This window comes from Chanos chanos, chromosome 4 (assembly GCF_902362185.1).
Source record: "Chanos chanos chromosome 4, fChaCha1.1, whole genome shotgun sequence".
Lineage (NCBI taxonomy): Eukaryota > Metazoa > Chordata > Actinopteri > Gonorynchiformes > Chanidae > Chanos > Chanos chanos.
The window spans coordinates 14,052,565-14,071,247 of record NC_044498.1 but is presented as its reverse complement, the minus strand read 5'-3'; the positions used below and the strand labels follow the sequence as shown (position 1 = coordinate 14,071,247).

General features: G+C 41.7%; 2 protein-coding genes across 3 annotated transcripts in view; one reads left to right on the top strand and one right to left on the bottom strand.

The window, feature by feature from the left end:
* Nucleotides 1-1,596: 1,596 nt before the first annotated feature.
* map1lc3c (microtubule-associated protein 1 light chain 3 gamma) lies at nucleotides 1,597-1,996 on the bottom strand. The gene is made up of 3 exons (XM_030772028.1): nucleotides 1,939-1,996; nucleotides 1,782-1,837; nucleotides 1,597-1,707 (listed from the first exon to the last, which is right to left on the bottom strand). The coding sequence occupies exons 1-3, from the start codon at nucleotides 1,994-1,996 to the stop codon at nucleotides 1,597-1,599; spliced, it is 225 nt and encodes a 74-aa protein (XP_030627888.1).
* Nucleotides 1,997-3,119: 1,123 nt separating this feature from the next.
* Nucleotides 3,120-18,683, top strand: part of strn (striatin, calmodulin binding protein) — a 28,576-nt gene continuing 13,012 nt past the window's right edge. For both annotated transcript variants that reach the window (XM_030771765.1, XM_030771763.1), the window contains exons 1-2: nucleotides 3,120-3,380; nucleotides 17,080-17,183. In XM_030771765.1, coding sequence (XP_030627625.1) covers nucleotides 3,165-3,380; nucleotides 17,080-17,183 — 320 coding nt within the window. In that variant the 5' untranslated portion in view covers nucleotides 3,120-3,164. The remainder of the gene's footprint in view (nucleotides 3,381-17,079; nucleotides 17,184-18,683) is intronic.

The following is an 18,683-nucleotide window of genomic DNA, read 5'->3' as shown; positions in this document are numbered from 1 at the left end:
AACAGTGCAGCAGTAACGCACATTTCGTCATAGAACTGAGGGAGGACATTAGCAGACGACGTTGGCCCCATCTGCTTCAAGATCCCGAAAACCTATAAGTAACAATCGACGTTTTATCCTCGTCGTATAGCGTTGCAGGCAGGTTAAGGAAGCTCAGTGGGACACATGTTTGAGAGCAGAGTCTCTTCATTTCTCGTACGTCTTCTATTCCATGGCCCTAGAGCTCCTCCAAATGGCTAATTTTGTGCAAGAACGCTTAGAACAACTGCGGGAGATTTTGGGGGAGTTGACCTTTTCTAAGTGCTGGGAAATCAATTCTCAGTTCATTAATCACAAGTGTATATTCTCCTTTAGTATTTCTACTGATGAGATTCATCTCTCCCCCATTATCTGTTCTCACCTTCGTAGATTCTGAAGAATCTTTAAAAATTTTGATATGGCTTAGAGAATGCGTTGGACAGTCATTTATGAAGAAGCTTGAAAGACATACATTTTTATTTGCAATTGTCAGTTACACAGTAATCATTACAGATTTCTAACTTAACTTTTAAAGATGATTCGAGTTAAGTTCTGCGTTCAGACCTGCGCCACAATTTTAACTACTACCCTCTTGTTATACTCATATGTCGCCCTCTAGTGTTTTATCCCCTGACAAGTTCTACGCGATGTAACAGCCGCAAGGAGAGGGCCCAATTATTCTTCCATATTTTTGTACCATTTACACTTGCCAAAGAGCCATATCAAGTAAGCCTGTCACTGACAAACGTCAAACTCACGATGCCCACGTTTTCTTCATTATATTACCTTATGAAGTCAGATATATACACGCACACCCACAAAGTCTGACCAAGAATAACTGGACAGGATTGTTTTGGAAACTTTGCTTTCCGTGCAACAGAAAAAAAAAAACGTTATTGCAGGCTACTAGTCTTGGCCAAAAATTGTCTCCATTTAGCAAGTCATTGACTGGGAATATCAAAGAGGAACGAATGTCTTAACAACCGATGAACACAAAATGGTACACAAATACAATTTATTACTTTGTTGATTAAAACACACACACAAACCGACGACAGTACATTAGGCAACTGCCAAGCAAAGTGTTTAAAATTCTTTATATATACAAACATTGATAAATACACCACACAGACTTATAAATGAAGAGTCACGTCTTGGACCTGCCAAATGCGGGACATCATTTCCCCCCCGAACAGTTACCGCGGAGGGAATTTGGATTCACAAGCCATGTTCTCACAATGGCCGAACATTTCTTGGGAAGCATAGGTCATATACAGAAATCCATCTTCGTCCTTGTGGTCCTTGTAAACTTGTGCCATGGTCAACGACATGCTGGGGATGCCACTGTTATTTATCAGCAGATAAAACGCTTGGCTTGGCATAAGTGTCATTCGATTTCTGAAACGTAAGTATAATAAATAAATAACGCAAACTTTTAGCAATTTTCAGTCCTCAAGTACACATGGAAAGTCAGATGACATCAGCTGATAGCCCACACCAGATCAAAGTTACAATACCCTCATGGGAAAATGCACACAGACGGGGGAAAAAAGAATGCCATGAGGCAAAACCATTTGCCTACCTGATGATTGTCACGAACTGGGTCATGGTGAGCTCTTGTGGAACGAGGAATTTGGTTTTATCCAGCGGTGGAAGGTACTTCTCCCGCTGATATCTTTCAATGATCACCTGAGGAGAAAATGAGAAAGTCAGTATGCGACAATGATGAACACAGGAACCTGGATATTGTTGATGGGCCTTACTGGAATTTTGGTGGGAAATTTCGTTCGGATTCCGACAACCTCTTGTTTCCTCGTTGCTGATCAAGAAATAAAATATAAAATACAAATACGTTTTATAGATATTGCCAAGCATTAAAATTAGAAAAGAATATGCAAACGAAAAAATGAAATCACTGACCAAAACTTTTCCTCTGTTTGAAGGGTTTAGGCTGCTGGGGTTTCTCAAATGGAGGCATGTCGACGGTCTTGGCTTCTCCCAGCAAACTTCCCACGGCCTCTGAACTACTCAGACAAATTGCTCATGAAGTGCACCTAACACAAATTAAATAGTGCGGTTCCGGTGACGTATGTCTTAACTGATCATTCCACTTTTTGTGGAGGTAGGCCTCTGAAGCTAACATGATCAACCCCCACTTCAGTTCCAGCATTAACCACTGAGGAAAATTGTTCAACTCATGTCAGATAAGCATAAACTGATAACCTCTGCAAGCCCACTCATTTCCTTTGCTTTGGAGTCATGACAAACGCATATAAATCAAAACGATATAGTTAATTCAGTATTTAATACAGTTAAATCAAAGAGTTACCTATATATGTTTCAGTATATAGGCCTACTTCCGGATCGTGATTATGGTATAACACAATTTGTACGACCTGTCCATGTCCATTTAGTCTTACAATCTCGTTTTCCAAGAGTTTGCAAAGAAAACAGAGCTTCCACTGGTGTCTTATGAACGGTAATCTGATGTTTGACGTTTTGTTAAGATTGTCCTTCGTTTTGGATTTCTGCATAGATGTATCACATTATGTATAATGACTTATGTTGTACTTACAGTATAACATTTGTCAGTGTTCTGTGTGTTCTTCGTCTTTACAAGTAGCCCAACTCTTAAAACCGGCCTCCTTTGAAGGATGCTCATATAATTTAGATTTTGTGCAATCGTAATTAATTACACAAAAACTAAATTAAATATACAAATGGAGTCTCAAATTACACACGAGGTGTGTGTGTGTGTGTGTGTGTGTGTAGTAAAGTTTTGAAATAATTGAACTTCATATTCCATAATGCTCTATGACATTTTTCACGAGCGCTAGTTGCAAGCTGTTTTGATTGGTGGCTTGTGTAAAGTGTAGTGTATTTAACCAACCACAGTGGAGTATGTTAACCCTACTAACAAACATTTATGTTTATGGGCGTGCTCTTGGTATTCACGTCACCGAATGACAGTCGTCGACTCCTCTAGAGTTTGCTTGCCCAATAGACAGAGAGCAATTGGAAGCTAGGCATATTCTCCTTTTCTTGTATTGAGGCGGATATAGTAAGTTCAGGGGCGTCAGATAACAGCCGTCCGACGAAGTGTCGTGCCAGTCTGGGCGAACCGACTTAATATTCCTGGCCTGGCCATGGACGAACAGGCAGGCCCTGGTGTGTTTTTCAACAATAACAACAACTCGGTATTGCCGTGTGGTGGTAAAGGTCCACAACCGGGCGACGTTGGCGGTGGCGAAGCGGCCAGGGCTCAGTATAGTATTCCGGGGATATTGCACTTTCTGCAGCACGAATGGGCCCGTTTTGAGGTAGAACGAGCGCAATGGGAAGTGGAGCGAGCCGAACTGCAGGTAATGGATCTTGCAACGACATATTGTCAGGTCACATTTTATGTAAATATAGTGTTGCTTCTTATCATTTGGCATACGCTGATGAGATCTTGTTTCCTTCACTGTTAACAGCTCTCGAGCTATCTCCAGCTGCGTAGCATGTTAGCTGCAACCGCATGACGTTAGTGTCTCTCTTCAGTTGCTAACGTTAGCAGCAAGGATCAACTTTAAGTTTGCTGGCGATATATTTTAACATCTGAACCGATGCACTGATCCGATAGAAACTGTTGGCCATATTTTGTGAATTTAAGAACGGTGGTAGTAACATTGGTATATATACACAGATATTTCCCTCTTGAGCTGGTTGGGCTGTGATGGAATTCCAAAAATGTTTACTCAGTTGATTCTGAGGACAATCCATTCATGCCTTGTGTTTCTGTGACACGCAATGAAGCTTCGTTCTCTTCAATTTAAGTAGTCTTAAACATTCTTTTGCTCAACCAGACCCCCAGATACGCATACAAGAACTACAGTCCCCTAGGCCTAGTTTTTGTCAACAAACGGTTTTGCATACCTATCAGTCACTGTATCATTTCACTCTGACTATTTGCATCACATTTCTTCGAAAACAAGCACTATATGGGGCAGCACGCTGTGTGTGGATGTTTCATGTTTTTTTTTTAAATAGCTCCTTATCTTTGTGAAATAACTGCATATTGAAATTAGACATTCTCCCATAATGTAGGGCTAACATTTTGCTAGTTGCTGATGAATAAAAGGGAAATATACGATTGACAGACGAAAATCTCCTCCACGAGTCCCTCATAAAGTATTACAAATTACTGCTTACATACAGTTGTTGACATATTTGTTGCCCATGAAACACATCAGATGTTTTGACTGAAAGAGCAAAGGTTCATTAAAATATAAATTAATGACCTGAGCCTCAGTTTGGCATTTGTGCACTGCTGATTTTGAAGCATCTGAGATCAACCTGGCCATTCATTACACTGTTTATGATGCCCTTTGAGCAGACAGTATAGGGAAACACAAATGTTAATCGTGATGTTGGTGCGGCAGACGAGCACGATTCATTTTTGAATTCTCTTGCTCATTGCCTCAATGTTTAACAGCGCAGAATAAACACGAAACTCATGAACGAGCGACAAATGCCAGTGCTAGGAGTGACACGGTTGGCAGTTTGGAGCTGCTAGGTCCATATCTGTTGGCATTTGCTGTGCAATTTTGTTACTTTTATTATAATTTTTTTTAATAGAATCCTCTGGAGAACCTGTCCCATATTTTGAATGTCCTTGTCAGGGTGAATGAATGAATGAAGGAATGAATGAAAAGATTAAGAGAGTGCCCTACCCTGTAAGTGTGTGGAAAAGTTGAGATGTGGAGGTGGAGTAAGGCCCTGCTTGTGCCAATAAAATGTTTTTTTTAGAAATCCGGCCTGTGGAAATGAATCATAACTAATGCCGCTCTCATACCTGTCCGATCAGTTTAACCTCCGCCGTGCACTGGGTTTCATACCTGACCAGTGATCACACACACACACACACACACACACACACAAACACAATGCGAAAAGCTCACAGCACATGCAGACTCCTAAACATAGGGAAGGAGCATCGCTGCGTTTCGTCGGTTCTCCTTGTCTCTTTATCGTAGCTCTTGGCTAGAAATTGTTGTTTGCAACGTTTGCTCCCCCGGTGGAGGATCCCCCCCTGCTTTGGCTGTTGCTTACAGTACCGTGCTGTAGGGTCTAGTGTTTACGAGCTTCGCTGTGGTGACTCATCCTGCAGAGCTACTTGGTGTTCCCTGCTTCTCCTGTTCAACATGCATGTGTGTTACAGAGCTCCCCCTGTCTCTGCTACTGAACATGCCTGTGTCACACGCTGATCATTGACTCTGTTGTCAAACTGGCCTTCTGCTATTCAGAGCTTCTTGCAGAATTCTCCTTTTGTACAATGTATTAAAAGCTCTTATTTTAAGAGTTATCCGAAACCATTTCTGTGTAATCTTCATGGGAACTTGCACACGGAAGGTGGAAGATCCCAACCATCTCTTCTTCTAGGCAGAAAGTGTGACATTTTTTTTTCCCCCCTCCATCTGATGTTAAACATACATGTGGTACACTGTTATTTAACATGCATGTACTGTGTCATGTCTCTGTTGCGTTAACATGGCCCGTACCTAGTGCTGCACATTACTGTTGTCTCTGGTATTACTGTGTGGTACAGAGTGCTTCCAGCCCCCTGCACTGAAACATTGCTCCAGTGCTTCATGCCTGCATGTCCTGTAATATCACACGCTGCCTCTTGTCTCACTTTCACAGGCAGCCCGGCCTTTGAGTGGGAAGAGGTGTGTTTTACATATGTGATATATGCAGTCTGCTGGGTTGCTCTGCTGTGTTGCCCACACACTCACAGTATAAAATGTACTGGCCTTGTTTTGGTTTTTGTTTCTCTCTATGTACTTTACGTACTCTTCATTGCTTTTTCAGAGCGTGAAGCATTGCAAATTTTTTGGTAAACAGAGAGCGCACGCTTCCTTCGACTGCCCGTTTTCGGTGACTCTGAGGTTGACAGAGCCTCTCTCTCTCTCTCAGGCCAGAGCATTGTGTACCTTCCTGCCGCTCCAGCCATGAGTAACGCTGTCTGGTATTCTAGGGAGAGCGTGGTGCTCTCCAGTAGTTTGTTTTGCAGGTGTTTTAGTGGGAATGTATGCCCGTGTCTGCTTGGCAACAGCTCTGTACTGCCTTTGTTTGCTGGTTGGGCATCAGGTTTCACTCTCTCTTTACCGGCTGGTTCCATACATGCACTCCAGAGTCAGACAAAACGTGTTTTTTTTTGTTGTTTTTTTCACAGGAATGCTGCTCTGTTTTTCCATCTTCCTCATAGAGTGCAGATGTTCACACTGAATGTACTGAAGAAAAATTCCTGGTATATTTTAATGATAATGTACGTGGTACTTTGATGATTGCATAATTTCAGAGAAAGCCACTGTGGTATGTTGCTGTCTGTTAGGAAAAAAAGATTGTGAAATTGTCAAGCTAAACATTGAAACAAACATTGAATGCTTAACGTTGTATGGACAACATTTTTCACTCTCTCTCTTTTTTAAGTCAACTGATGTTATCTTGCACTTACCCAACCTTCGAGTACAGAGAACGCAGATCGTTCAAACCAGTTATTGATTCGCCCTTTACAAGAACTTAAACTTGTCAGTATCAGCAGTAGTGTAGTTAATTTATGAAACATTTAGTGTTCAATGCACATCCCTCCCTTCTCTGGCTTAGTGTCTTTCAATAGCTTGCAGAGTTTGACGAGAGTATCAGTTTCACATTGGCAAAGGTGGCAAAGAATTCTCTCAACTCTCATGTTACACTACAGTTCCGTCCTATGTCCTAGCCTTAATTCCGATTTCAGTGCTGAACTTCCTTGTCTTTTCTCTCTTGTCCAGTAATGCCCAAGCCTGGCTCTGGGACTCTGATGTGTATGCAGGTTTTAGTTACAACACTGCATTTCAATTAGTGTTTGGAAAGGACCTGGTATGCCGTTTTAGGGGGCCTCTGAGGCCATTTAACCCTGAAAAGTGAGTGTGATTGACAGTTTAAAGTGAGAACAATGGACTGTGATCCTGTGCCTTATCTTAATCCTTAGTAATGATCTCTTAATTTATTAAGTTTGATATCCTGCTTGTAGCCAATTATCTCTGTGAGTCTGTGATCAGCTTACTTAGTTCCTTCGGCTATTTGAGCATTAGTCTGGGAAAGGAATCACAAAGAATGTGGTGTTCCCATAAGAACCAGTGTGTCAGCTTTAGGTCCCAACACGCTCCAGTTACGCCACATCCAGTTCAGGGTTCCCACAGTTACCTCTCGGCTTGGCTGCACGTACGAATCGTGTCACAGTGGGCTGGCCTTAATAGGAGGGGTTAAGGTGTTTGACTCTGCCTTGTATGGAATGGTATGCACACCTGATGGTGTAAACAGTGGAAAGGTACAGTACCTCGGGACCACACCCGTTTCCTTACTTCAGTCACAGTACTGCATCATGTGTCGCTGACAGAACCGGCAGAGGGTGTCTGTATACATTCTTCTGTTTTAGGAGAAAGCCATGGGCACTCTCTTTTCCTCTGGAATTTATCCACAGCCTACAGAAAAACTGTGTGTGTCATCATCTGCTGTAAAATGAAACCCTCATGTTGCCCACTTTGACATGAAAGAAAGTGCTCCTAAGCCTCTGTTGTGCACTATACTTTGAGTCTGTAAATTTTGTAAGTCAGTGTTTTGTTTTGCTTTTGAATTTGCAAAGCCATTCCAGGTGCCCAGCAGGCAACAGCGGGCTCGGGCGTTTGGTGAATTGGCTCAGTAGCACGACGCTCACTGATGCGATCAGACAACTGACCTAAACTGGGAACTCAAATGACCGAGGTTTTACACTTTTTACATCAGAGCAGTTGTTTACTGCGTGTATGAATGTTTCTGTTTGCGTTGAACGGCATGTAGATCACAGATTCGCAGCACACACACATTAACGTGATACAGAGAGCGGACTATGTGAAGAGAGGGAGAGAAAGTGAGCGGTGAGGGAAGGCTGTTGTTAGTGGCTGTGGAGTTGCATCTGTGTTTAGTCATTACTACTGAACTTGAACATCCAGAATCACATGCACACAGCAGAGGGAGTGTGGTTAAGGGGTGAAACAACTCCCTCCTGTTATGTCCTCTAGGGAAAATGGGGAAATAGGCCAAAATATGTCCTTTTGGTCAGGAAGAGAGCTTTCTGTATCCGTTTCCCTCTCCTGAATATTTTATGCGTCCAGTTCATCTCGTTTCTCATCTACAATTTTTATGGCTATCTATTTAAAAAATAAATAGAATTTTCCCCATATTTCCGTATTTAGAAAGCTCCAACTAACTTAAAATATCCGGTGCAATCTTCTGTTAAATTCAAATGAGGTTTGTTTTCGTGTCGGGTAAAACCCATGTGGGTGCAACATTAAATGAATCACATCATTAAACAAAAGCTGCTCTTTTTGAAAAGCAGAGTGATCAGTCAGGCATAGGCATATCCTCCAGATGCCTTTTTTTTCTTTTTTTTTCTTTTTTTTTGTCACATGTAAAGAAAAAAAGGGGCACCCAGGGAGCCCTCCCACACACTAACTCTGCCTCCTGCACAACACCTGCCTCAAGGGAATTAGACCTGCTTTTTTTTTTTTGTTTCACTGATCTGAGATCGGTTTTTCCTCACTCTGTGTTAACCTTAGAGGTACCGTGGGCAACTCATTTCATCGCTGTTCAACTGCTCATGGAGGTGTTTCAAATCTCAGGTCTCAGTTTTCTGGGTTGCCATTTTATTTCAAAAGCATCTCTTGTGACAGACTCGATTTTAAATCCGCGTCTTTTGTGGGAACCGTCAGCCGCCCCGAGTTAGGCTTCTCGCAGACAGAATCCCTTATGATAGCTTTGAGTTCTTATAATAGTAAGCTGAACTTAACTTACTCCATGGGGAGTGAAAATGTTTGGGTGTTTTTAAGGATTGAAATCAGTTACATCTGAACCAAATCTGCCCATGCCTTGTACTTGTAGGGTTGTTTAGAACAGATGCAGTAAGGCCTGAAGGGTGACTGGTGTCAAGAGTTTTCTGTAGAAGGAGGTACTCATGAATCGATTCCAAACAAGTTGACTCTGTAACTGCTTCATGTCATTTTTTTTTTTAAGATACTTTGCTGTCCCAAGTACAACTATGTCAGATGGACATATGTGAGCTACTGAGTCCACTGGGACCTGTGTGTTACTGCTTTGATTCATTTTCTCTGCTGATCTTTGCCTCACTTTGTGTGTTTGACTGTGTCTTCTGCAGCACTGAAGAGGAGTGGTGAATAGCTATGAGAAAATATTTGCATTTCTTTGTAATTCATGTTCAACTGTAACAGAAAAAAACCCCTTCTGAACACACTTAGGAGCTGCTGTGAAATATGTCATAAAATATTGTATTTGTGTGGCTGTTATACTCAGCGTGCCATCCCATAATGCATCTCCCATTTCATATCAGCTGTCACAAATACAAATGTGATCCAGGTACTGGACTTGGGTGTGCCCTGGACCATTATCGTTAACCTGACTAATGGTCTCATGACTATTCCTTTTAGCCTCTCCCTGTATGAACCTTTTCTGAACCTGCCCTCTTACCTGCCGTTGGCCTGGGGTGGTTACTGTTCACGTTAATACAAAAACTAATTATGACCGGAAAGATTCTTTGCTCCAGCCTGCTGACTTGTGTTCGGTTCTTCAGGCGATGTTGGTGACCGAGAGGTCAGTCTGCCAGTCTTTCCAGGATGTTAAGAACGGGTTTGTGTTTGCCATCACAGTCCCGGGTGTCGTATCGCTCTGTGTGTCCATAACCAGTGGTAGTTTATGCCCCTGGCTTGTATGACAAAGCCAAATGAAAATGAGTTTCTTATTCCACTGGTATAAAATACTTGGATGAAGTACTGGTATAAAGTACAGGCAATAAATTCTCCTGGACACTGAAATATTATGTCCGGCAGCCACCTACTTACATTCTGAAAATTCTCCAAAATTCTAAAGGAGAGCTTGTAGAATGCACACGCCTAGTGTCGGAATTTAGCGTAACGCAAACTGCGGGGAAATTTCTTTTGCATATTCAAATGTGGGTCGGAATTCTGCATCGACAGTAGTGCAGCAGCAAATGAGACAAGAGTATTTAGATATCAGAGATATTTTGATTTGATTAATAAAATGACCTCACTCAGTTTAATACAACACGCAGCGTGACGAATCTGAGCTAGAAACAGCGGTTAGAGCAGGGAGCGGTCGCGTGTATGCGAGTGGACCGTAAGAGAGAACTGATGAAATTACATTACCAAGTGAGTTTTGTAACTTTAGTACACTCTTTTTGCCAACTGCTGAGGGAGATGTGTGACTCCAGCGTACTTTTGTTTTTCCCCCTTTCCACCTGGTGAAGAGGAAAAATGACTCTTGGAGATTCTGTTTTCTGTATCTCTTGTGTTAAGCGTGTAATCACTCAAAGTCATCCAAATTTTAAACAGTCCTGTAATGCTGCAGAAAGGCCATTGAGCCAGACTACAGACTTTTACCTTTCAGAGAGGAGTACATGCATCACATTAACAAGGGTCTTTTATTGGCATATCCATCAGAATGATTATTCTGATAACTGGAAAAAATATGAATATCTTGTTGGATTATTGGCTGTTCTCCAATTATCACTTAACTCCTATTTTAAATCATGCTATTTTGCTTAATTATTTAACTATTTAAGCTTAAGCTTCTGCTGATGTTTCACGATATACCTAGAGATGTCAGACAAACTGCATAGTTTTCCATCCATCTTTTTCCCCCAGTTTTTTTTGGATGATTTTTTTTTACAGGCAGCTGTAGGCCTACTAAAACCCTGTTTTGCTAACAGCTAACAACTTCAAACCCAGCACAGCAGGCCTCTCTGTTGTGCTAACCACAGCTACCACAACTCTCATTCTTCCCTCTGCCTCAGTCAAGCAGAAGTCAACTGTCTCTGCACTGCTCAATGCATGCACTATGCTGCCTAACGTTCAGTTTGGGCCTGTCATAGTTTCCATGGCGCCGACTTATACTACAGCTTTGTGTGGTCCTATATCGCAGCAACATCTTTTTTTAGATATTGAAGAAATGTGTATGTAGCTCTATGCACGCATTAAACACCTCTAGTGGTTGCCACCGTGATTTGGCACCGATTAACCAGTGAAGAGATTTTGACCTTGGAGTGACCTTGTGAAGGATTCGTAACTGTTAAAAGAATTTTGTTTTTCTACAGTGATTATTTGTCATGGTCGACTTTGACCAAGAAAATACTGCCGAACGAGCGACTATAAATCATGACTTGAAACCCCTGTGATTTTCTTGATCCTAAATCTCACAGACAGATACATGATCATTCAGCTCTAAGACGATTTTTTGGTTTTTATGTCAGTTTCCCCAGCTGCTTGTAACATCTTCTGTCTTTGTGGAGAGACAAAAGGAAAGCAAACAACTGTGCCTCCTCCGTCTAGTCTGTGACGTCTGACTGCCTCTCAGGGGTCCTTTTGTTTTTACTGCTGAAAGGGAGCTCACTATCTGAGAACCTTCCCCTCAGTTTACTGCAGTAGAGAGTTCCGATTAAGGTTGGGATGACCTCCTAATCTGGATGAACTGGATTGTACTTTGAGGCATTCATGGGCCAGGGAAAGCAGACAGACTGCCCATGCCACACCACACCTCACGTCACATCTCTCCTGGGGGGGGGTGGGGGGTGGGCGACAGGGTGCAACTCCACCCTCTGCTCGCATAAACACAAGTATGAGGTCAGGTTATGCAGTGCTGTTCTCCACTGCAACAGAATGTGATTAGCAGCGTGCAGTGGAAGTGCATGTAGCTAAATGGCGTGTCACCATCTACTCATATGGTGTCAGCCTTACAGCGCTACAGAGAACCGCATTTGACATGTAGCCCTAAATAAAAATGGAAAATTGGTTATAGAAAGCTAAGATATGCCTTTGTCGGTCGTGGTCATTTAGCAGCAATGTTATCATTATTGTCACTATAGGTATTGTCCATTGGACATATAAATTAGCAGGTGGTACACTGCATTTCAGTTACTTCTCTTATCTTGTGCTACCATCCATGCATTCTCCTCCATACGTTTGCTTTTCATCTCACGTCTCATTAAACCAAAGAAATATCCCTAGGTTGAGGAATGTTTCTGTTTTCTGCTTGGTTCATCCATACATTCTGTGTATTGTGTGTAAACATATCTGCATCACAGTCCCTGCTTCTGCATCGTTCTCCCTGTCTTCCCGATGCTCTTTCCTTAGAGCATGTCTCCTTTTCACTTTAAACTGTTTGGCTCAGAAATGCAGGCATGTCAGAAGCAGCCCCGGGGGAAAGAGAGTGGGTTAGGCCTACGTCACTGAGCTATTCCTGATCACACCCCCCCCCCCCACCCTCTCTTTCCCTCTCTCTCTCTTTTCCTTTCTCTCTTGCTGACATCTCCTCAAGCAACTCGCCCTTTCGTCGAAGTTTCCTTCTTCTGCTGTCTTCCCCTGCCATCTCCGTGTAAACATGGTAAACAAATATTAAAAGTGAGCATTTAAAATGAATATCTACTCTAGAATGTCTTATTAGTGTCTTATTTTTTTTCTGGAGTTTATCATACTGTTTATTTTCTATGGTTAGAAGCCTTTCTGCCTGTGGATGTAACTGATAAAGGTACTCCTAGCTCACCTGGGGCATTAAAGCAAAGTTTTCTCCAAGTGAACACCTATGAGAGAGAATGCAGAAGAGCTAGTTTATTGAGGTCATCATAATGCTTTCCTCATTCAGTGAAGGGGAATGCAAATTTAATTAAATGGCTAATTTCCTCAGAGGCAACTGTGGAACTCAGCAGTTCAGTTTGCATTACTTGCATAACTGCAAGGTATTCAAAGGGAGAGGAATGCCTTCCTCCTCTCCTCTCCTCGCCTCTGAAAGAGTGCTCCTTTACATTCTATGTAATTGCAGGCATCCCCAACTCCTCACAGATTCACCTTTGGAAAGAGAGCCAGCTGAGAAGCTTAGGGTTGCCTCTCCAGGTCAGTGGGTAGATGGAGGAGGTAGATGCATGTTATGAATATCTGTTAACAAGCATAACAGGGGGGAAAATCCAAGCTAAGACGTATCAGAAAAGGGCTCTCTGTACTTCTGTTTTTTTTCATTAATAATCACATACAGGTTTGTTTCATGACCACGCTGCTGTGCCAGCACCCTAAGCCAACTGAGAGAACTGTGTGGACAGATGCAGCCCATCATGGGTTCCCAGCTACGCTAGACGCTTCTGAGGATTTCTGACATTACCTTTAGATATGGAACACTTAAACATGGCTCGGTTTACCCTGTTAGAGGTGGCTTCCCTGTTCACTATGTCTTCGTTTAAAAGCTGTTAGCCCTACATCATCATCTCTAGGTTTTTGGGGGTTTTTTAAAATATTTTCTAAACCCCCCTGACCTTCATTCACTTTATTGTATTCTTTTCTTAGATTAATAGAGAATAATGCAAATCCTATGACAAAAAAACAATCAAGTATGATTCATAAGGACGGTGAAGTCTCCAGTGTCCCTATATTCAAACGAAAACTCACGAAGTTCTCAATGTCCTTTAGGAATCATCAACATCTCCGCTCTCGAACCAGTCTCGTATTTCTGTCTCTCTGACGCGTCGTTTAGTCCTTCAAAGGAGAAAAGGGATTATTAATGAAATGGGTTACCCAGTTTTCCCTGCATGTAGGCCACAGTACTTTTTGTGTTGGAGGTCCCCCTTCAAAGACCGCTTTTTTTTTGGTCCTCTTCAGAGTGCTACATGTAACCCATGCAGAGAGGGAAAGAGAAAGGGTTAGGTTTTTGTGATCCCTCACCTGAACTAGCATTAGCACTGCTGTTTCATTGTGTCCTGTCATTTTCCTAGTGTGCTGCCTCCACAAGAAACCTGACAGTTGCCTTGGAAACCCTGCAATTTAGACTGAGAGCGTGGCAGAGCTGAGCCTGACAGCATTAGCACAGTTGAAGTTCAAAGTTAAGACACATTTTGGTGAAGGTGACACAGTTCTCCCCCAGAGTTTACAGGGCTTGTGTCAGGTTTTTGGGAAAAAAAATGTCACTGTGTATACACACACACAAACACACACACACACATATATATATATATATATATATATATATACACATATGTATATCTGGTATATATTTAGAGGGGCAGCACATTTTTGCATTAGGTGTTCATTATACGACTGATGTTCCTAATGTCAAACAGATGTTTTCTTTCAAGCACGTTATGCATATATATTATGTGTTTGTCTGTTAAAGAAAATTTAAAAAAAAAAGAACAGGTATGTTTGTTGGTAAATTAATTCTTTTTAATGCGTCTCATTCCTTCTTCTATCAGCTTTCGTTATTGTCCGTATATAATGGGATTACATTTTCCCTAAATGATGTAATTGGATTACAACAGAATTTACAGTGGTTTTTAGACATTATGTTCTCATGATTCCCACCCCCTCATAAGATCTTCATTTTTAGTGGTTCTGCACCCCTACAAATCTGTCCTGTTAATCACAGATTACTTGAGTGAAAGAAATTAATTGGTTTAGTATAGCAGTTAAAAAATTCTTGTCTTTTTGTGCCTCCGGAGTTTCATTTTCCCATATTGGCGAACGCTGTTTATCTAATCCGATAACCGACAACCCTGTAAGAGTCTTTCACAAAGCAATGTCATAAAGAAAGTGACACCAAGATTTTCAATACTGTACAGTCCTCAGAGGAAAGGTTTTATGTTGCTCTCCTCAGTATGGCTACTTAATAGAACTTGTTTTAAAACGAATGAGGCATGAGGTGGGCGTGAGATTCTGCTCAGATGTTAATGTCTGGACATAGTCCACCACCACAGATGTCAGACCTTCATTTTGTCAGGAGTGTCCTTTTCCCTTACAGTGAAATGACACGGCCTGGGAGAAAGGCTGAATGGGGCAGCGCCTCTCGGCCGGAACGAAAGAGATCCCCAGCGTGGGTTTGCACTTACCAGGGGCAGACGTTTGGAACTTAATTAGTCATGTTCCTTTCTCCATTCTCAGCATTGTGCCAGAGAGAAAGCACTGAGAGGTCTAAATATAGGCTGGCCTTCTCATCCCTGAGGTATTTGAAGCCTGTTTAGTGGAGCTGAATGGGGAGCTGCAGTCCGGCCTTACAGTGATTCATCCCCTGCTTCTGTGCAGCTTTCCACCGAGCCAAGGAATCGTGTCCAACAAGGTTTGGGCCATTGACACGGGGTGCTATTGTTTATTCTATTTGTAGAGTTAAGGTAAGGCCCAAGGGCGCAGTAATAACACTTCGTTTACTTAGCAAACATTTGATTTATTGCTGAATGATAGTGCTCAGTTGACTGCCGTTTCACCAAACCCGTCACTCTCTTGGAAGCGTTTTCGATCGTTTTGCCCACTTCTGTCATCTTGTGGAAGAGAAGGCTGGATATTTGACTAAAACAGGGAATTGTTTTCAGAGAGAGGCTCGCTGTGGATGCTGTTCCCTCTTTGTCAGAGGGATCCTGCCTTAACGGTTTCTGTATGTGGGTGTCCAGACCGATTTTTCAAACCCTCACCTCAAAACTGCAGGAATGTTATACGGACATGGGTGGCCAAAAAAAAAAATCTGTGGTCAACCTTCCTATCGTGTGCGGATGGCAAGGAAACGTCTCATACTCTCTCTCTCTCTCTCTCTCTCTCTCTCTCTCTCTCGCTCTCGCTCACTCGCCCCCTCGCTCTCTCTCCCATCTCTGGAACACTATGTGTTCATTATGTGTACCGTTGCATGCCAGGCAAAAATAAGAGTCTTCAGATAAAATAAGAAAAACAAGTGAAAAGAAATCTGATGGTGGAAGTTGGTGCGTGTGCATGTATGTATGTATGTATGTATGTATATGTGCCCTGAAGGCTCTTGGTGAATGCAACTATTTGTCGTCATGGATATATTCTGTAGGCTGTAGCCTCACTGTGTGGGTCTTTTTCCCTGGGGGCTGTATTTAATATAGGCTACAGTCCACAAATAGGATTAGCAAGCACACTAATTGACTATGACAGGAAATGATTATATCATGTATATGAAAATTAAAGGAGCTAATGCATATCATTAAGACACTGTTGTGCAGATTTGATGATTTACGAAGTTTTTTCAGTTTATATTTTGTTTTTATTTATTGTCAGTTTATATATTGTTTTCCTAAATTGTCAGCATATATTGTTTTTAAGTCTACAGTAGTATTTAGAACAAGTGTGAGTGAGTGCATGTTCATTTGCATGTGTAGCAGTTTATGTGTATATTCAAGTGTGAAAAAAATATTGTGTGTATGTGTGTGTGCACGCACATGAGTTGCAAAATGATCAGTTTACTGGTTTGGCAAAATGGCTCATTCATCTTAATGGCAGGATTCTTTGTTGAGTAAGACGATGATGCCACATTTCCTCAGTGTTTCTGCTGTTTTGTTTTTTTTTTTCCTTCTGTGTGCATTTTTGTGTGTGTTTAATCAGATTAGTCTTGCTCAGTGCCTTCTCTGTTCAGGCTGAAACAGTATTTCACTCTTTCACTAAAACAGGCGCTGTCAAAGACAGTCCATTAACCCACTACACTACACAACAAGCCAAAAATTCCACAGCAAGAGCAACAACACCAGACCTAAATGCTCATGCAAAACATGGAAATTAGGTTTTCCATTGGCTGATGTAGACATAAAAAAAAAAAAAAACACAAAAGATGCTGCCTGAGTGAATGGAAGACAGTTGCAGCTTTGTTCATAATGTCTCATTATCACCGTGAGCATGAATCTTAATTTTGTAAGGAGCTGTCACGCATAGACAAAAAGATATTTGCAACTGAAATGACTTTTGTGACAAAATGCCCGTATCTCCTCGTGGGTTTTTTTTCTCTCGACTGGACAGGTTTGTCTAACAGCTTTTAACGGTTCTTATTTGAAGTTATAATGAAGGACTCCTGATTCAGAAGAACTGAACCACCACAGATGGGTTTGGGTTTTTTTTTTTTTGTTTTTGTTTTTTGTTTTTTTTTACCCTGAAGCATTGTAGCTTGCAGACACAGACCACTGACTGGCCTTTTGTTTGTGTTTGTGTGTCTCTCCAGGCTCAGATTGCCTTCCTGCAGGGAGAGAGGAAAGGCCAGGAGAACCTGAAGAAGGACCTGGTGAGGAGGATCAAGATGCTGGAATACGCCCTCAAACAAGAGAGGTCAGGACTCCCCCCCCCCCCCCCCCCCCCCGACTGCTGTCCTTACATACACTGTGTCAAGACTTAAAACCAGTGTTGGTCTGCTGTAGAACAGACATGTCAGAGCAACAGAATTCAGTGTGAAAGTGATAAAGAAAATACCTTACACATAACCACCAGTTCCTTCTGGTGGTTAATATGGAGACAAACTGACATGGTCTAAATCAGAGAAACATGCATTGCCTTTCTGAGCCTTGTTGTAGGGAGAACATGGGGTTTTCCAGTTTTGTTTTATCAAGAGAATGTAACAATCTTGGCATAATGTTCTGTGTTGAAATACCAATGTGTCACCTAGCAAATAAAAATTCTTAATAAAACATCACAAATGGAGATAAGCCATGGCTTAGTTTTTAAAATTATGTTTCCTAGTCCTGTTCCTGGAGGCCGACAGCTCTATGCATTTGATATCTCTCTCTGCTCAAACACACCCTCTTTGACCAATCAAAAGGCCTGATAATTAGCTTTGGAGTTGATTCAGGGTGTGTCACAGCAGAGAGAGACATCTGAAACATACTGGCCCATGGTCCTTGAGGAGTAGGAGAGAAAAGAACATTTCTACACCTCTAAGATAATGCTGTAAACAGAGCTGTTTATCTCCTAGAGGTCCTCATTCCCCTATACTGTAACATTGTACCTCTGTCTTTTACAACTTGTACCACTGAGTCCATTAGAAAACACTTTCACTTTGGAGATACCTTTCCTCAGCTGTGAAATATTAACCTCCACGGTGACTGAGGCCTTATTTTATTTTCGGATTTAGAGAAGCACAGTTTGCTTTGAAAATCTCTCTTATCTAAAGCTCTTAGGAGTGAACTGTTCCCGCCCTTCTTTTTCCCTGTTTCTCTCTGTTTCTCCCTCTTTTTTCTTTTTTTTTCTCTTTTTTCCCATTCTCTGTTTTTCAGCTAAAGATGAGTCATGCTTTTTTTTTCCACGTCTCCAGTTAGAATTATATATGTTCGTCGTCTTTAGAACGTGGGAAAGCCTTGAACTCAGAAAACCTCCGCAGTTCCAGCGCTGTTGCTCAGTTTGAACTAAATCACTGAGAGGCCAATTCTTAGGAAGAGAAATCTGTGATTGTGTGGGAGATATGGTTCATCAGTACCTTTTGTCATCTGTTCATTTGTTCTTTAGTGAATAGTAAATTGGCTCATGAAAAGTTTGCATCCTATTAAACAGCCCCAAAGTACAGTACTATAATTCATTGAAGTTCTGTAAATTACCATGTTTGAGACCTCTCTGTCAGAGCTCTCTGATCCGTTTACGTGCGCACACTGGGTGATTTACGCAGAACATTTGTTAAGAGTGGCTGCCAACACATTTTTACAGATCTATTATATTATTACCAGTTTATATTTTTAAACTTTTAATTTCTTTAGCAGTTTTTTTTTTTTTTCTAAATACTGAAAACATCTGCAGCAAGTTCTGCTTCTGCCTTTTGTTCCTCGTTTGATGCTTCATACC